Source organism: Euprymna scolopes, chromosome 14 (assembly GCF_053919585.1).
Source record: "Euprymna scolopes isolate OS-2025 chromosome 14, ASM5391958v1, whole genome shotgun sequence".
In the NCBI taxonomy this organism is placed as follows: Eukaryota; Metazoa; Mollusca; class Cephalopoda; order Sepiida; family Sepiolidae; genus Euprymna; species Euprymna scolopes.
In genome coordinates this window covers 14633882-14655057 of record NC_136495.1, presented here as the reverse complement: position 1 = coordinate 14655057, position 21176 = coordinate 14633882, and the positions used below count along the sequence as shown (strand labels likewise).

The following is a 21176-nucleotide window of genomic DNA, read 5'->3' as shown; positions in this document are numbered from 1 at the left end:
TCTAGGAAGATGAGAATAACAGTCCACAAAAATAATGAAGACGCAAATTATCCTTTTCTTGTAAAAACCACTATCCTTTATCGAAAAGGAAATGACAAAGTATAATTAGTTGCAAGTAACCAATTTTTAGTCTCAGAGCAAATAACAAATAAAACACAATAATCCGACTTGCTCAAAAGAGACGTTGGAATCGTGATGGAAATGTTATAAAATAACCTTTAAATAAGAAATTACTTTTTCTCTTAATAAGAGAGTACACCTTTCTGCAGATTAGTTCGTTGATTGATATAATAAAAAAGCAAAAAAGAAAAAATAAATAAATAAAATAATAATGCTTTTCTTTTTCCAGTACGTTGTATAGATTTAGTCGCTACTATTTTTTTTTTTTATACATTTAGAAAGATGTCTTTTGCTAACAAACCCATTGTCTGAGTGCTTAATAGCAAAAATGAACAATATCTTCCCCAATCCTTTCGGCTTATATTTTTTTTATCCTGTAACATTTTGAGTATTTAATATATCACAACCAGACTCCTATTACCCATCTTTCTTTGATTTATATAAACCTCGTCTTCCTGCCACCTCACCTATAATAACCGCCTCTTTCATATATAACAATACTTCCACAAGAGTTCTTTCTTTTCTTTTTTATTTTTGTTCTATTCTTTTCTATTCAGTTGTCTCCCCTTGATAGCTTTGCAAAAATCCACAAAGAGACATTGACAGGAAGAATTCCAGCGACCCAAGAAATGCACAGCTTATGCATTCTCGGAGAATAATGACAATGTGATTGTAACATATTTAGCGTCTATTGTCGTCGGCGCCGTATTATCTTTATCTTGATTCTATTCTCGTTTAGCCTTTGCGATTCTTTCTGATGAATCACCGACTTAAGAACTAGTGAAGAATTTTGGTCTTTTGTCCGTTCATTGGTATCTCGGGCTCAGTTTTAACATTAAACGGCATAGAAGAATAGAAGAATCTCAGAGTGCCACTTACCGATGTTCTACAAAGGATTTGTACGTAGTAAATTAATTTCATGTTGGTATCTTTGAAATGTCAAGTAATTGTTGAAAGCAGTCGACAACGATTCAAAACGTTTAAGGAAACCTCGATTATCTGAGAATAATTTATGAAACTATGGATTCGCAAATGTTGATCGATTTTTGCTCTCATTTTTTCTCTTATAAAATTTTGCAAAAACGTTTTTGGTTAATGAAATTTTACATTTAAAAAGCTTTTCGTGAAAACAGTTCTCACATTTTTTTTTTTTTTTTTTACAAGGAGGTCACCACTTATCAAGGCCTGGAAGCCACTCAGGGATAAGGGTTATTGCATGTACAGTACATTGTACGTTAGTGTTGAGATTTCATAAAGTGTCTACTTAAGGGGGCGGTTCATCAGGAATATGTTTACGTTGGATTTGAAGACATCCAAGGTGTAGTCAGGTGGGAAACAGGCAGACGGAACAGAGTTCCACTGGCGTGCTGTTCTAAGAAAGAAGCTGTGTTCATGGAATCTACGTTTTGATTCAGGCACAGATAAAGAGTGGGGAAAATTTTTGACAGTGGCTTCAGCTAGACGGGTGTTTTTCGTAAAAGATTGGCGAGGGGGGACCAGAGATTGGAGCTCAGACGAGCACTTGCCATGGAAATAACGGTAAAACAAAGACAGGCTCGCAACGACTCTTCTGTGGGAGAGAGGTTGCAGGGAAGAGAAAAGGGCATCCCCTACTAAGCCCCGAAGTCTATTTTGTACTCTGTCAAGGCAGGATAGGCTATTTTAGCAGCTCCTGCCCAGATATGGCAGCAGTATTCCATCCTTGGACGTACTTGGCTTTTCTATAGATAGAGAATTGCATCAGTAGTGAGATATCTTCTGGAGCGGTAGAAGGAACCCACCATCTTTCCAGCGACCCTGGCTACAGACTTGATGTACGTGTTCCATTTTATATCAGAAGTAAAGGTTAAGCCCAGAAGCGTGTCAAAACATTGAGCTTCTCCTAGGCGAGAGCCATCCATTACAATTGATGCCAAATGGGGATCAGAGCGTTGATGGTGTAAAGATAGGAGCTTGGTTTTAGATGCATTAAAGGTAACCAACCACGTCTTCCCCCACTGAACTACACTCTCAAGATCAGAGGAGAGAGAATCAGAGAGGTAGATCTTCATTTCGGAGCCTAACTTCTAGAATTCTTTTTAAAGGTTGGCTTGAGGTAGCAGACCACTCCAGCAGAATTTTTACACATTTGGTTTACATCTAATTAAAAAGCTAACCAGTATACAATAATAATTTGGTTTACATCTAATTAAAAAGCTAACCAGTATACAATAATAATTTGGTTTACATCTAATTAAAAAGCTAACCAGTATACAATAATAATTCTAAAGATCTGAGTTTATTCTGCAGCATGAAAGACTCTTTAATAAGAGGGTAATCCCATAAAATTAAAATCTCTTAAACCTTTCATAGAAAGTACTCGTTTTCCTTCTATAATTGCAAAGCACGTTGTTCTTTATGTGTCTAGAGGATGAAAGGATAAAAGTGTCGCCCTAAAGAAAATAATACAACTTTATTTTAAAACTTTCATTGGAAAAAATCAATTCAGGTAACTTGATTATGTAGTAGAGCTAACATTTGTTAATGTAGTCGTCTTCAGTTTCAATCACTGCCTGAATACGGGTCCAGAACTGGAAGCATGCCTTTTCCACAATCCTCGGCGGTCAGGCTGGCTCTGGTGTTGTGGGAGGTCATGTTGGTGATATTCTCAGCAGGTTCAGGTCGGAGGAGGATGGGTGCCAGTGAGAGAAGGGTACAAAGTCGTATCATTCCTTCTGAAGTCAAGTCTGGGTCTCTAGACTTGTGGGCCAGTTCTGAGTCCTGCTGCCACACCCAGGGTCTGGCAGTGGCCACATGCTTTCACTAGGTAAACTTTGCTGGTTACTTTTAAGCCAACTTTGAAGATGGCATGATGTGGCCCTCATTTGAAACCAGACCAAAGACCATAACCGTGACCGGAAACTTTGTTTTCCTCACCCTGGGTACATCCCTGTTATTTGTGGCAATCTAGTGATGCATTTTGAGGATGCTGGCAATGGTCCTGTTGTCATAACTTGGATCAGTAGAAAACAGGAGTTCTACAGCGGCACATCTCTGATCTCGCTTGTTGAATATTGTGTCACTTTCAGACATGATAGAAGGCTCCTATCGCTATTGGGGTTTGTACTCAACTGGCCAACTAGTAGATGGTCTGCAAAAAAACAAACGGTTTTCATCAAGGAGAAATGGAATCATGTCGTCTTTTCTAGAGCAACAATGTTATAGTTCCATCGTGTAACATAAAGCAATTTTAGGAATGGAATTATATTCCAAGAACTTTTCCTCTGTGGAACTTGCAGCCACAAAATTCTTCCCTAGGGTCTACAACAGTCTTCAAATCTAGTGTCAACAAACGCTTATAATAAACCCTGTTTAAAAACTGTCAATTTTTTTTATTCTGTTCATTATTTTCAATCCCCTTATAAAATTTATCATCATTTAACTATCACTATGTTTATTTCCCTTTTATGGTAGGAAGGCGTGACACAAGGTCGAGAAAATGAGAAAAGTTATTGTTCTAGAGAAAGAACATTTTGTCCTGCAAAAATGCCTGAATAGCCCCATCGGCATCCCCTGGTTAGGACGCTTTAGGCAATTAGCAATAATTTAACTCTTTTTCAGCACAGGGTAAGGTAAAGCCTGGGAGGATCATACGCCTCGGTCAATCGAGAATAAGCCACCTCAACCCTGGCCTAACCTCTGGTAGCTTTGGGACCGAGGGATTTAACTATTATTATTTATCTCATTAACTCTTATCCTCGAGGGCTTTTTAGCCTTGATAAATGATAACTCATTAGTTAATCTTTTTTTGTAATCCATAACCAGCTACATTACTATTTTCATACTCGCATTTGACATTCCTTTACAGAAGAATGGTGGTGGTTCGACCTCTTTCATTTATTACCGTTTGCAAGTGAATCTCATTGTTATGAACTCCCCTAATTTTTTAAAAACCTTACCATCAGTCTAAAAGCCCCATTTCGCTCAGAACATTGAATGCCTAGAAACCATTCAGCAATGGACTACCGAGTGAATACTTCCATTCGACATTTTCATACTTCAAACTCCTCAATTCTCTCCATTGAAACTCTAACAACTAAACAAACATCCAGAAAATTATTAACCATCTCACCAACAACCCTGAGCACACATATAGACATAACTATAAAGTAAGCTCAAGCCACCAAATGAATGTAGTATTTTGGTGTACATGTCTATCATAAGAAAAGCCGAACATTGATCCTCCCCCCCCCCCAAAGTGATTTGGGTTTTATACCAAAGGCAAAAAATGAACTTTATGATTATTTTTGTTAAATAAGAACAACAACAACAACAACAACAAAAAAGAAAACTTTCTTATGAATGCACATTTTTGGCTTGAATAAAATAAAGTAAAAAAAAACAACATAATTCCCATGATTTTTGGAAACATTTTTCATGCTCAGAATTGCTGAAGTGTGAAACTAACTGCATCAGTTGAGATGCTACATCCTCTATCTCCCCACTCCATCAATCATGCTTTTCGAAATTTGCCAAATTACACCATACACATGCAAGGATATTTTTAATTTGCTGCATTACACCCTAACACTGTACTCAACATTTTGATTATTTTTATTATAAATAATCACTTACTTATATTTTTATTATTTTTATTATAAATAATCACGTAGAAGATCAAAATTATTTTGATCCACAGCAAAATTAACAAATATATTCATCCTAAAAGAATGAGATGCATTTAGGATAACACCACAGACCATGAAATTATTTTATTTGAAGTCTAGTTGGTTCTCTACTCTTCAGATATTCACAACCATTTTATGTGGTGCCAGCTAAGGCTGGTATGTGTGTGTGTTTATATTTGGGAGAGGGTTATGAGATTATTATCATCATCATCTATATATATAAAAGCGAAAATGTGTGTATGTATGTATGTTCGCTTTTTGTGTATGTCTACAAAAGGCTTTTTTCCAGTGGATTCTTGAGGCCTTCGCTCATTTTTAAAACTTTTTATATCTCATCTAAATGATAATATCTACGACTTAACAACGGTAATCACCTCTCTATTTAATTTGCATGACTTTGAAATGTTAAATATTCAACATTTTCGGATCGGCGCGTGTAGATTCGCCTTTTTTTGTATAAGAAAAGCAAAACTGGATTCAACCCAGATGTAAACGTCACCGTTAACTATCCCGCAGTAAAACGATTTGACCTCATTAAAAACTGCGATGTTTGACATTCACTTTTTAATCGCTCTTATATTGACTATCACTGTAGCTCAGGTGTTCAGGCTCAGCCTATGGACCTCAAGGCTCTGGGTTTGAGCCGACCTGTCACCAAGCCTCCTCCCCTTATTTTTTTTTTTCCATTTTTAAAATCGCTGTTTTTTATCTTTTTATTTATATTTAAACAAGGTTAAGTTTCCTTTTGGTTCTTCTTTCCCCCCCCCCCCTAAACGCACACACCTACAAGCACCTGGGCAACGCCGGGTACCCCCCGCTAGTCTATAATATAAATCTCACCTGTCTGTTTAAATGTATGTATGTCTCGCAAAAACTTTCGACAGAGGCGACAGATTTTCATGAGATCTGTATCGTTTTGAAGCTCGACATTTTGAATGACAAATATCGAAAAATTGGCTTAAAACATTAATTCTTTCACCCTCAACTTGTCATTTTTCGAAAAGGAGGGTCGTTTTCTTTTTTGTGTTGCCATTTTCTTTCAAGTCATCATATCAGTTGGAATGACTTTACTAATTTCAACGTTCCGAACTTCTGGTCGCGTCGTGGAGTAAGGTTTTCTTTCACTTTCTTTTCTGCTTTTGCATTACGGGTTCAAGTCTGCCTGCTACCACTTTTTTTTCTAACACCTCTCTTCACCCTGGTTTCCTACTGCTGTTTTGATTCCCTCCCTCTGCTACTACCAATTTTTTTTTTTTTTTGCTCAACACACACCTCCAAGCACCCGGGCAACACCGGGAACCCAGGCTTGTCATAAATAAGTGGAAGATAAAAATACAAAATTGTTCTTCACCCACTTTAGATTTTGCCTCGTATCCCACCACACCGTCAAGTGCCCCATTTCCAATTGCTAGAAATGTCACTGATGCTCTTGAAAGAAATGATAAAAGCAATATATCTTACTTGTAGAGCAATATAGAAGATCTTAAAGATGACCTTGAGATGATATGTATGGCATCATACTGTTGCATTGATAACTAATGTCAAGGGAAAGAATAGGAATAGAAATATCCCCCACCTGTCCTCCTCGCATTATAGCCATATTGCAGTTAAAGGAAACACTTGAAATTTTCGCCTAGACATTTCTAAGAAGCGAAACTTAAATGGTAGAAACATTTTAAAGGTCTTTTCTTCTCTCACACAAACTTGTTATCATTGTAGACACATTAAAGTTCAAAATAGTTGCTTAAACGTTGTTTACCGGTCATTCCTTCTGGCCCTGATTGTCCTAGATGGAGGAAATGTCTTGTGATTAAGTTTCTTATACCTTTTTAAAAATAAACTAAACTTGATACAGATCTGATTCCATGGGATCTCTGCTCCAAACTACAAACCAATGAAGAGAGGGATCAAAATCACAAATAAATACAGTTATAACTATCAATCATAAAAAAAAATCAGAACTTTTTGGAATATCGGAATTGGAAAACTTTTTGTCCGTTTTATGATGCCAAAAACGATTTTTGTTGTTTTGTTTGTTTAAACATTAATACTCCACTGTTGATACTAATGATAAAATATTTGATTTTGAACCACTAGTGAACCGAAAATTTATGGATACTCTTATCGCACAAGTGTATTTTTATATTTATGAAAATATATGCAAATATTATGAGTTTTTACAATTTCCAATGAAAATATATCCCAATATCATGTGGGTTTTTACAGTAATGTGAAAATGAAAAAATAAAAACTCTTAAGCAAAATATTTAGAGATTTTAAAAGAATCTGAATTGGTAATTTTACCAGAATTGAGAATTTAGTGCAGAACCTGTAATTGTATTGGAATTGAGAAAACTATTGGAATGATCTCATTACAACTAATTGGTTCTATCTTGTCAGCCCATTTCATTGTATCTGATGCTTTTGTGTGCTTCCAACAGATAGTATCGTTACTATCACTTGTTCTCAAAGCCATGTGATGTGATCGTGTGATCACGTTCTTAACCAGAAGTGATTTTATTTAGTCTCGGAGGAGAAATTTTAGAATTTAAGAGAGGAATTGGCATCATAGATTAACAGACACAAACTAGATGAAAAAAAAAGTATGCATCGTCCATCGCTACTAAAAGTTTGTGTTGAATTTTCTTTCTGCAAATATGTTTGTATCAAATGCAAATATGTTAGTATTAATGAGTATTTTTCTGAATTCCTGAGATGAGGATTGATGAGGAATCTGCACCGAATTTCAAAATAACACTTAGGATGAGAACATTCGTCTGAATTATCTAAATAATTTAAATTATTGTTATTAGTATATATGCATATTTTGAGTCAGTTTTTGAGAAGACGGAAATATTATTTTGATATATGATGGGTTTGCAGGCAAAAAAGGTTAAGAAGCACAAGGTTGGATAATATATTCTCACAGCTTGGCTAATAGTCACTCACAAGTTTTGCAAGTTGACCTCTGCTGATCTTTAGGTGTGCTAATCTCTGATTGCATATTTTTTGTTAATAAAGTTAAACTATAAAACATAAATAAAGCATATATCTAAAGAGTGCATATTGTCCGAAACACAGTATACATAAAAAACACAGTATACATAAAAAAACACTATGCATAAAAAACACAGTATACATAATCTGACAAAAAAAATACAGTATACATAATCTGACCAAAAAAAAAACACTATACATAATCTAACAAAAAAAAAAACATTATACATAATCTGACAAAAAATAAACAACAAAAAAACACAGTATACATAATCTGAAAAATAAAAAACACAGTATACATAATCTGACAACCCCCCGAAAAAAAAAACACAGTATACATAATCTGACCCCCCCCCCAAAAAAAAACACAGTATACATAATCTACATTAAAAAAACAACAAAAAGCACAGTATACATAATCTGACAAAAAAACCCATAAAAACACAGTATACATAATCTAACAAAAAAAAACCCATAAAAACACAGTATACATAATCTAACAAAAAAAAACATAAAAACACAGTATACATAATCTTACCCCCCCCCTCCAAAGCACAGTATACATAATCTAACAAAAAAAAAAACAAAGTGAATAATAGTCTGTATGTTAATTATTTTAAAATGTGAAAGTATCTAATATATCAAGTTAAAAATTCCGTCGGTTGAGTTGGTGTAAAACGATAATAGAGTCAGGAATATTTATGTATGTGCTTTCTGAGTGCATCTTCTGTTATGTGATAAAGTCGCTTCATGGCATCATCAACTGGATACTATACCTCTACCCGACCCCCAACTCGAAAGAAGAAATCTAAAAACATCTCAGTTATTGAGGGTCATTCAGATAAGCAGGAAACACATCAGTAAAGGACGACTCAAATGAAGAACAAAAGAAGAAAAAAAAGACTTACTTTAGATTTTCTACTCGTCTCCAGCCCGACCACCAATCTCCCAATCTCGCTTCCAAGGTGCCAAAGACAGCTGGTGCTTGAAATGGCTTAGTGGCTGCAGCGTGTGCCATGCCCAGCTGAATGCTAGTTTTTATGGCCGAGTGAAAGAGTGGTTTGGTTGATGGTTGAATTGGGATGTATATCTTGAGTCCATTTGTGTCGGTTTGGAACCAATTTTCGTTTGACTTTTTTCCCTTTTACTTCCATTGCTGCGTTTCTGTTTGGAAATAGATGTCAAGTGTATCGGTCGGAATTGGGCATTTATTATTCTTTTTCTTGCGGTCATCGGAGATTCACTTCTATGGCGGATGTCTTGTTACTCTGGAGAACATGAAACAAACAGAATAAAAGCAGTTTAGTATTGGTTTTGTTTTTACCGCAACTCTAAAATCTGTAAGGTATGGGTATTTAATACTAAAAGAATTTTTTTTTAACGCAAATCTTTTGAAAATGGGGGTTCATACTCGTGATCGGGCGATTCCAATATTTTTTTAACAATTTTGGTTTAAATTCTTATTCTGATTCTAAAATCGCATAATCGCACTTATTAGGTAGAATTTCATTTTTTTTCTTTTTAAGTGCAGATATAATTTTCTTTTTAATTTGACAAACACCTTAATGTTTTCTCTTTCTGTATTTTGATAATAATAATAATAAACTTGTGCCATTTTTCTTGATTATCCACTTGTGCCATTTTTTTCTTATTTATCCGTATTTATTGGAACATTGTTCATTTTTCCGGTACTAATTTTACCTAAATTTTTTTTCCATTTTCGTCAACTCATCATTAAGTAAAAAAAAAAAAAAAAAGTGAAAAGAGAATTTCAAAAAATGAAATGGGCGCTTGAAGTCAATTAGGCGCCAAACGTTTTCGTGCTGCTTCAGGTGAGACGTTAACAATTAAATTGTATTGCATTAAACTTTTATTTTTAACAAGGTTTGCTAAAATGAAAAATACTGTCATATATATATATATATGTATGTGTGTGTGTGTGGATAAAATTTTAATACATGTTTTTATTCTTTTTAGATTCCCAATTATTTGACAGGATTTGATGCTAACAATCAAACTATAAGAATTCCTTCCCCAAAAATGATGCCCCCTTTTATGAAAGGGGGAAAAACAGACAAGGATGTCGAATTATTCACACTCACAGGTTAGTAATGTTTCTTTTATTTTTTTGTGTTCTCATGGAAGAAAAACTTATTTTAACCTATTAACTATTAACATTTTAAAAGTATGTTATATATTAGCTGTCCCTATCTGGCGTTGCCCAGGAGTAAAAGAAAATAAATGAGAAACGTGTTTATAGATATTTATTTTTTTGTAGAAATCAGAAAATAATGACATGATTACTTTCCTTTAATGTATAAGATTACTAAGTAAAATGAAAATATTGACAGATTGCTCTGCATAATTTAAAAAATATTGCCTGTAAATTTCCGAGCTTATTTTACAATTATATATTAACAAATTATTGCATAAACTCTGACAAACTAACACAAATTATGAATTCATTTTTCAACAGTTTTAATGCATAACTTGCCATAATAGATTCGCACAGGTTTGAAACTGATATAGTTGGTTTCATAGTATGTAATGGTATCCATTAAAGCAGAGATTTCTATGGAGCCTAAGATCTCCAGAGTAACTTTAAAGGGACTTACAAAAAAAAAAATGTACTTCAGGGGTTCATATGGAAATCTATACATGCTGAATTATAATATATGTTGTACATACATAATAATTGTACATACATAATAACTGTACATACATAATAATTGTACATACATAATAATTGTACATGCATAATAACTGTACATGCATAATAACTGTACATGCATAATAATTGTACATGCATAATAATTGTACATGCATAATAATTGTACATGCATAATAATTGTACATGCATAATAATTGTACATGCATAATAACTGTACATGCATAATAACTGTACATGCATAATAACTGTACATGCATAATAATTGTACATGCATAATAATTGTACATGCATAATAATTGTACATGCATAATAATTGTACATGCATAATAATTGTACATGCATAATAATTGTACATGCATAATAATTGTACATGCATAATAATTGTACATGCATAATAATTGTACATGCATAATAATTGTACATGCATAATAATTGTACATGCATAATAATTGTACATACATAATAATTGTACATGCATAATAATTGTACATGCATGATAATTGTACATGCATGATAATTGTACATGCATGATAATTGTACATGCATGATAATTGTACATACATAATAATTGTACATGCATAATAATTGTACATGCATAATAACTGTACATGCATAATAACTGTACATGCATAATAACTGTACATGCATAATAACTGTACATACATAATAATTGTACATGCATAATAATTGTACATGCATAATAATTGTACATGCATAATAATTGTACATACATAATAATTGTACATGCATAATAATTGTACATGCATAATAACTGTACATGCATAATAATTGTACATGCATAATAATTGTACATGCATAATAATTGTACATGCATAATAATTGTACATGCATAATAATTGTACATGCATAATAATTGTACATGCATAATAATTGTACATGCATAATAATTGTACATGCATAATAATTGTACATACATAATAATTGTACATACATAATAATTGTACATACATAATAACTGTACATACATAATAACTGTACATACATAATTGTACATACATAATAACTGTACATACATAATAAGTGTACATACATAATAAGTGTACATACATAATAATTGTACATACATAATAATTGTATATACATAATAATTGTACATACATAATAATTGTATATACATAATAACTGTACATACATAATAACTGTACATACATAATAACTGTACATACATAATTGTACATACATAATAACTGTACATACATAATAAGTGTACATACATAATAAGTGTACATACATAATAAGTGTACATACATAATAATTGTACATACATAATAATTGTACATACATAATAATTGTACATACATAATAACTGTACATACATAATAAGTGTACATACATAATAACTGTACATACATAATAACTGTACATGCATAATAACTGTACATGCATAATAACTGTACATGCATAATAACTGTACATGCATAATAATTGTACATGCATAATAATTGTACATACATAATAACTGTACATACATAATAATTGTACATACATAATAATTGTACATACATAATAATTGTACATACATAATAACTGTACATACATAATTGTACATACATAATAACTGTACATACATAATTGTACATACATAATAACTGTACATATATAATAAGTGTACATACATAATAACTGTACATACATAATAACTGTACATGCATAATAACTGTACATGCATAATAACTGTACATGCATAATAACTGTACATGCATAATAACTGTACATGCATAATAACTGTACATACATAATAATTGTACATACATAATAACTGTACATACATAATAATTGTACATACATAATAATTGTACATACATAATAATTGTACATACATAATAATTGTACATACATAATAACTGTACATACATAATAACTGTACATACATAATAATTGTACATACATAATAACTGTACATACATAATAATTGTACATACATAATAATTGTACATACATAATAATTGTATAAAAAAAAAATATAGATAAATGTCGCTTTCAATTTTTTCGTATGAGCAAAGTTTCTGATAAGTGGAGAAAAATTGCTATTTTTAGAATCAATCCGTGTAACTCTTAACGTTTTTATCTTCAAGTAGTATTTTTTTTTTTTAACTTTTTACATCAAGTGGCTTCATACCTTGTCTGGGGCGATTCCCATAAAAAATTGTAGCGTCTGACTGCCAAACATACAATCACAGCATATGTGACACTAAATCCTCACTATTTCTGAGTTCATGTATGCAAATACAAGAGTGTTCCAAAAGTAATACCTCCTATTTTTTATTCCACCTGAATGGATCAGAGGGGATTGCAAATTGCATTGTTATGATGACTGAACTTATGCATTCATGACTTGAAAGTTTCATATCTGTTACAGATATTGAGGGCATGAGACTAAGAAAGCAATGTCTGTCATGAACATACGTTAGAAACAGATGTGTCATTCAATTCCTCTAAATTGAATCAATCAAGATTCACCGGACCTATTAAGTATTTACAAAGCTGATGCAGTCGATATTAGCCCAATTAAGAGATGGGTTCGATTTCAGAGTGAAGACAGATGTTAGTGACAAAACCCATGCACAGCTCCTACCCTGGAAAACACTGAGCATCTTGACCAACTCATCTGTGCTGATCGGCAGATCACGGTGAATGAAATGTGTTTAGAGTTGAATGTGGGTGTCAGTACACTGGAAATGATGTTGTCATCCCTAGGATTCAGTAACGTGTGTGCTAGGGATGTTGCATGAATGCTCATGCTGCACTAAAATGATTACCGATGGGAGGCCTGTGAGGACTTGTTGTACGAAACCAAAGGTGATGGAGTCTTGGACAATGTTATCACTGATGACGAGATGTGGTGTCATCACTACAAATTATAGTCTAGTCGATGAAATGGAACCACTTACTCCCCCCCAGCAAATATGAAGTTCAAGACACAGACATCAGCAGGTAAAGTAATGTGTACTGTTTTCTGGAGGTAGGAAAGGCATCATCTTCGATTTCTTGGAACCAAGATTGACTGTCAATTTTTACCGTTACTTTGCAGTGTTAACAAAGCTGAAAGACTGGATTGCCTGTACAAGGCCAGAGAAAAGAGAACAATTCTATTTACAATATAACAACAATACCAAATCACATATGTTTGAAGACCAAAGAATATGTAGGAAAGTTCAGCTGGGCAGTGCTGTCTCATCTACTATATAGTCCCGACCTGGTATGATCAGACTTCTACTTGTTTGGACCTCTGAAGGACACATTACGTGAGCAGCATTTCCCTGACAAAAAACGCCATAATCACAGCCATAAAAAAATGGACTCTCTTGGCAGGCGCCGACTTTTATGATTGAGGAATTAAGGCTCTCATTCATCACTGACAAAAGTGCATTAAGAATGGTGATGACTATGTAGAAAAATAAATTCTGGATCACAAAAGGTTGCTCGTTTTAATGGCACCACTTCCATCTTTGTATCACTTTAACTTGATAGTTAAAAAATAAATGGCTTTACTTTTGGAATGATCTCATTTTTTTTCATTGTATATCATTTTAATCCGTTATAAATGTATTTTAGGTTCATTAATAAATTGCACATATAGCAATAATGTAATAATTAATACATATTAATCATTAATACGTATTAATGATTAATATATATTAATCATTAATACGTATTAATTATTAATATATATTAATCATTAATACGTATTAATCATTAATAGATATTAATTATTAATACATATTAATCATTAATAGATATTAATTATTAATACGTATTAATCATTAATAGATATTAATTATTAATACGTATTAATCATTAATAGATATTAATTATTAATACATATTAATTATTAATATATATTAATTAATATATATTAATTATTGATATATATTAATAATGCGAACTGTTACATTAGATCCATCACACACCCTAAAGTCTACCAATCCACCCTAAATGAACATAATTTGCATCTAGACTCACCCTAATAAAATTCCAAAACAGGAAATGTTTTATATATTCTTCTATTAAGTAGATTTTCTATTTTTATCTTTCAAAGAATGTCTGTGTGGATTCTTTTCTTTTTTTTTTTTTAATTAATTCAATGTCCTGTGCTTCCAATTCTTTAGGGTTATTAAAAATGCATTCTTGAACAAAAAGCAATCAATTAGTAAATAATAAATTTGAAGCGAGTCGATAAAATTCTGACTACTCTGAGACGGTATGATGGAAAACTAATCCAAATGAAAGTTTATTGGACTTGATTGAAAGCAGTGAAGAATCAAGAATTTGCATTCTCCTCTCTTTTCAAGAATTTTTTTTAAAGACTTTTTAACCCCCCCCCCACACCGAAACAAGGCTTATAGCCACTCATCATCATCATCATAATCATGTTTTGCTTCATTATCAGACAGTGTCCAAGGCATTCTTCAGGTCCACATCTGAGCATGCCTCACTTAGGGAACAGTCTGTGAGGATGTGTGTGATAGACTGCATGTCTGTACTACAGGGATACTGAGCTTCCTATAGATAGCCCGACTTGTACAGGTTGTACAGTGTTTTGACAACTTGCGCTCAAACCCAGTTAAGTGCTACCTACTCTTTTGGGGGAAGTTCAAAACTTATTAGGAGATCTACTTTTAATGCTGAAAGAATCTTATTGCACCGTTTTTTACTAACTCATTCCACCAACACAGGCAGAAGAATGCTAGTGTTGTTTGTCTAAGGCCTGTTACAGTGGCAAAGCTCTTGTGGGGTAGTAGTCACAGTGGCAGCTCTTGATTTCCATACAAGGGATAGTGATTGTTGTTGCTCTGCTCATTACGCTCTGCCTTTGCTATCGTCTCAACAGCTTTACAGCAGAGTAATTCCGGCCATCCCATAGACAGATGACAGATTAGTTGATTTTAGGTTGCCAGTAATTTTCTGTCTTGGTGAGATCGACTTTGATCTTTGCAGCTCAAGTAACCACTGTGCTATTTTTTTGCTTACCAAGATGCATATAAATTTATACACTCATCGCCATTGTTGTTCTCATTTGTCTATAAAGGATTCATTAGTGACTTGGACCATTCATAAATTCAGAGTATAGGTGATAAAAAGACTTTAATATGTTGACTGTTACATTAGAAAGAGAGATGGATAGACACCCATATAACCATGCTATATTATACGTCCCCATAAGTGACGATGCATTTTAAGCACTCACTATACTTGAAGTGTCGCCAAGAATAAGAAGAGTTATCTCTTGCTCCATGTGATTTTGCTGACTTCTGTTTTACTGAGGTCACCCTTAACCACTAGGTGCAACTCAAACTTTTCCATTCATAACTTACAGCCTTGTTTATGTAACAGTTGAAGTGTAAAGGGCTACTGTGATAGGGAGCTAGATTTATAGAGGGGAGAATAATGTTAGAGGGGAGTTGGTTAACAAGAAGCTTGTTCACATTACATTTACATTTTTGCATGTTAGTATGGTTGGAGGAACAGGTAGGGAATTCCAAATGCAAGTGGTCCAAGGAAAAAAACTATTAGAGTAGAAAATCTTCCTGCATCTAGAGAGCTCTACAGTGAAGGGGGGGGTTTGCTGCTAGTCGGGTGGGTTTAATGCATCATCATTGGCCAAGGTGAAAAGCTACTTGAGGATAAAGCTAATCAGATTTTCAAATGGATGATGACCACTATGAGAGGATTGGAAAGTGGAAAGGGTAGAATTGTATTAAGGATAATTTTACAAGTATTTGTCAAGATTGGACATAGCGACCATGTTGTAGACAGCAGAGAAGCAGTCCTCTGGTAGTGCTCCACACATGGAAAACTCTTGGAAAAAACTGTTCATGGAAGTTCCTTTTGGATTTAGGTACACAGGGGAATAAAGCAAGGTTTTTTGCAACGGTGATAGAGGGACGAGTCCTTGCCATGAATATTTTACAAGAGGAACCAGAAATTGGAGCTCAGTCAAACACCTGACATGAAAATAACGATAGAATAGGGAAAGACGAATAAAGTTTCTCTTCCGTAAAAAAGAGACTTTAAGAAAGAAAAAAGATCATCTAGATTGAAAAGGTCGATTTTGTATGATTTTTTTCCAGTTTTAAAATACGCTTAAATATGATATTTTAATTTATGCAGGTTATGTATACATTATGATAGAACCAATTCTCTTGATTATTATATTGTACCCAATATATAGTTGTGATTTCAAAAGTAAAAAAAAATGACCAGCTAGAATCGAAACCAAAACATTTAGCTATCCAGCAATATTCGCTACTATTTGAGCTAAGGCCACATGTTTATCAAAACTTGACAAATAGATCGATTTAAATGCATTAAAATATATATGCGCATGCGTAAAGGATACGCATTAGTTCGACTTATGCCTGTTATGTTCCAAATTGGACTCCCTTAGCAGATTTTTTTCCAGCTGAAAAAAAAAAAAAAATCAAATTTGTTCCACAGGTCTGAATAGCTCATATATCAAGTTCCAAGCTTGTAGACCAAAAATTGACCGTAGTTTTGTTGACCTTGTCTGTGTGTGTTCAGAACGGTCTCACTTGTTTGTATCACCTCCCCCCCCCCCCAAAAAAAAAAATGTTCATTCAGTGGCACCTCCTCAGATGCGGCAACAATCGTTCATCTTAACATATATCCGACTTGTACAAGTTGAAGGTTGTATCATGAGTCAAATTCACATAATTGTTTATTTATTGATTATTCATCTTTAATATGACACTATCTGAATTAAAATCAAATTAAATTGTCAACAGAGTGAAAAGGAATAAGCCGGACAACTTTATTTAATTACATCGTAATTTATGTCATCGCAAATATTCACTTCTTAATATTGGTTGCAATGATGTGGGATTTAATTTTTATTAAGAAAAAAAATATTATTTTGCTTCTTCCGATGTGTTTATTTATACAAACATTATTGGCTACATATGTGCATACATGTTTCTGCTGGACTTCCTCTAGAGAACCAGATTCTAAATAGTCATTCTTTTATGCAAAGTGTTTCCGTACTTTGAAAAGAGATTGAAAATCATAATAAAGAAAAAGAAACAAAGAATAAAATAGAAGGTAAAGAAAATAGGGAGCAAGGAGGAGTGGGCAAGAGAGCTTAAAAATTGGGAGGCAAACTTCCTCGCATAAAATTTTATCAACTCATTTCCCCGTTTTTTTTATTATTTCATCTTGAAATGTTTATCTATACCAGTGCTGTATATTTTGGGATCGCTCAGAAATTTTTTATCAGTTTAGCCACTTTTTGATAAACATTGCAGTTTCAACAGATTTACGTCTAGAAAACTACTGCGATATAATTATTATCTGTTATAAGCCTTTCTCTCCTAGACAGGGTTCAGAAAAGAATCGCCAACCAATCTCCAATCCTTATCGCATCGACGAAATGTTTTCATCGCTGTGCTTATTTTACAAGTATTTTAATGCAAGGTGCTCTGACGAACTCCAAACCCTTATACCCCCTTGATGTAAATAACCCCAACAAACACAAAAAGCAGCAAAATCCCACCCCTACACAGATTCCTAGATGCCAGAAAACCTTTTACTCTAATAGTTTCTTCCCTCGAACAACTAGACTTTGGAATTCCTTCCCGGGCTCCTGCTTCCCTGACTATACTGACATGCAGAAGGTCAAGTGTAATGTGAACAAAAAGCTTGCTGCTTAACTCCCTACATAGTGTCCCTGCAAATTGTGTTCCAAATAGCAACCTTCTACATTCAAGTGGCACTGTGCCTTGTTTGGGATGAAATAGCAATAATTAATATATATATATATATATATATATATATATATATATATATATAATTTATTTACCAGTGGTGAAAAAACCGGACCAGAGTGCTCAATGTGTAGCCAGAGCAGTATATAAGAAATTTATTACTGTGAGTCCAGAATGAGTTTACATATTGTTTCAACTAGAGGAAGATCCTCAAAGAGAGGAAATATCAAACTAGCATCGTCAGAATTCTGACGATGCTAGTTTGATATTTCCTCTCTTTGAGGATCTTCCTCTAATTGAAACAATATGTAAACTCATTCTGGACTCACAGTAATAAATTTCTTATATATATATATATATATATATATATCAATGTTTAGAGGTACAGAATTTAAATACAGTTTTATTTTATTCTATATAACATCTCTTTCTGCAGCCTTGGACTCTGCTATTGGCCAGCATTTGGTTGACAACCCGTGCTGTGCCGATAGATATAAAATAGAATGGTTCGAGGTGCTACATAGAGCGAACTCCAGAAACCATTTAAAGATTTTGGAGTCTGTCTCTATTGCGGTGCGGAAACCTTTGTGCCGGCAGAAAGAAACATCTAACGCATTGTTTCTCTTTGGGGAACTGTGAATCTTTTCTCCCCCTCCCCTCGTTGTGCCAATATTTTAATTGTTTTTTAAACGTTAATAAACTTTATTTTAGTGTCCCCGTAATTTTTGGCACATTCAATAGTTTCCCATCAGAAGAACTCTTTACTTTCGACATAGTATTATTATTTTTACACTATCGATTTTCTCCTGATGAGATGATAGCTGAAAGAGCTCTCAAGAGACTTCCGCCCATTATATTTAAAACAATATATATATAACTGCTTCATTTACTCACATAAAATTAATATACGAAAGTATAAATTTATGCATGAATTTTAAGTATTTACTTCAAAAGTGCTAAATAAGTAGGTAGAGCTAGTTAGTAATTTATAAAATATGTATGGCGATTAAGCTACACTGAATATTCCGCGTTTCATCCACTCGAGGATTCTTCAGGCTTATGCACGAATTTTGTGGTTGTCTGTCGTTTTTATATACACACCTTCTATTGAGATTTTAATTAGCCAATCAGCTTTCTAGTATCCACCGCGCCTTTCCTATCAGCCAATGAACATGCAATTACAGGACAAAGGCCTATTTGACCTCTGGTTGACCTGATTCTTTGTGTGTGTTCTATTTAGCCTGGATATCTAGTGTCTTGACCTGTTTTAAATCTAGGTTAGGTTTTTTTTTATGTTAGTTTATATATATATACGTACATATATATATTTATGATAGTTTATATATATGCATGTTTATTTATTTTATTTATTTATTTGTTTATTTATTTTCTATTGTTTTTGTTAGTTTTAAAGTTATTTTGTATCTCTATCCTAGAGTAAATTTTATTCTGCAAACACAGTTGTTCGCTATTTCTCTCCTACAGTTTAATAGATGTTGGGGTTCTTTAAAGTACAGGATAGCAAATTTTTCATGAAGGCATAATCTACATGGGTCGTCTAGGTCTCTACAGGTGTTTGCTTATCTTACTATTTTCCATTCGACTGTCGGCAAACGGCCGCTTTCCTTGAGTTCCCAGTATTTATTTGCTAGCTTTGTTTTCATACAGTGTTTTTTTATTGTTAAATGTACTTTTGTGGTCATAATATCGAGTTTTGAAATCTAAGGAAGTCATACCTACATAATATTTCTTGTTATTCGGATTTTCTTTCGCGAATATTGTGGCCTGGTAAACAATGCTTTTGGTTAGACATTTATTTTGAAGTGGGCAAAATATGCGGTATCTACAGTTGCATTTATCTTGTTCGTTATTAGTATTTTTATTTTTATTTCTAGTATGGTTGTTGTTGTCCAGAGTTGGTTTTTTATTATTATCATTATTTCTGCTAGTTATATATGTGTCTTTTGTGTTAGTTTTATTTTTGTCATGGCGTCTACTTTTTTATTGTTTATTTTGTTGTTGTTTACATTGTTTTTATTTAATATTTTGTTATTATGTGCTTTAATTATCATCTCTAAATTTTCGCAGCAGCTGTAGGATAACTTTAGGGTATTTTTATTGAAAATTTTGTGTAAGGGGTTGGTTGCTGGAAAGTGCTTTTCGATAAGATCTAGAAATTTCTTGCCAAGTTTTGTTTTTAACATTTGATTGTATGGGGCCGTATACCAGATAATATTTATTTTTCTTCTATTTTTAATTTTATTATAGTTATTGGTGTTTTGTTGCTTATATAAGCTGATTGGCTAACTAAAATCTCAATAGAAGGTGCGTATATAAAAACGACAGACAACCACAAAATTCGTGCATAAGCCTGAAGAATCCTAGAGTGGATGAAATGCGGAATATTCAGTGTAGCTTAATTGCCATGTATATTTTATAAATTACTATATATATATATATATATATATATATATATATATATATATATATATATATATATAAAGCAAGATAAGACACCGATAGAATTCAGATGAAAAATCCTGATAGATATTACTTTAAGTAATACTTTCAAGGTGATCCTAGCCAGAAAGGAAGAGCTCAATACTTAAGAATAGAGCAATATATAAGTTTGGTAGTTAAATTTTAAATTCTGAAAAAACAGCATATAGACACATATATTCGAATTAAGAATTCATTGTTTGACAAAAGGAATATAGAGAAGGGGTCATGTTAATTCCCTTAATCCATGGATTTTCAATAATGGTTCATGTCATCAGAGGAAATGAAATGCTGTTAGCAAAATGTTCAGCTGTGAACGGAAGCTTATTTTGCTGTTCAGCACAATTATTGAAAATAGTTTTTTTGAGTGGTTGTGGATAATTAACAAATTTTTCACAATATTATATATATATATATATATATATAATATAAAGCTGTATGTGTGTGTGTGTGTGTGTCTGGTCACGAATAGGCTCCTAT

General features: G+C 33.1%; 1 protein-coding gene and 1 long non-coding RNA gene across 2 annotated transcripts in view; one reads left to right on the top strand and one right to left on the bottom strand.

The window, feature by feature from the left end:
• LOC145292865 (uncharacterized) overlaps positions 1–21176 on the top strand; it is a 773000-nt gene that overhangs the window by 722531 nt on the left and 29293 nt on the right. The window contains exon 4 of the mRNA XM_080138974.1: positions 9762–9888. Within this exon, the coding sequence (XP_079995100.1) occupies positions 9762–9888 (127 nt within the window). The remainder of the gene's footprint in view (positions 1–9761; positions 9889–21176) is intronic.
• LOC145292866 (uncharacterized) overlaps positions 8699–21176 on the bottom strand; it is a 177063-nt gene continuing 164585 nt past the window's right edge. Inside the window, exon 3 of the long non-coding RNA XR_013869610.1 lies at positions 8699–9052. This is a non-coding gene — a long non-coding RNA (uncharacterized LOC145292866). The remainder of the gene's footprint in view (positions 9053–21176) is intronic.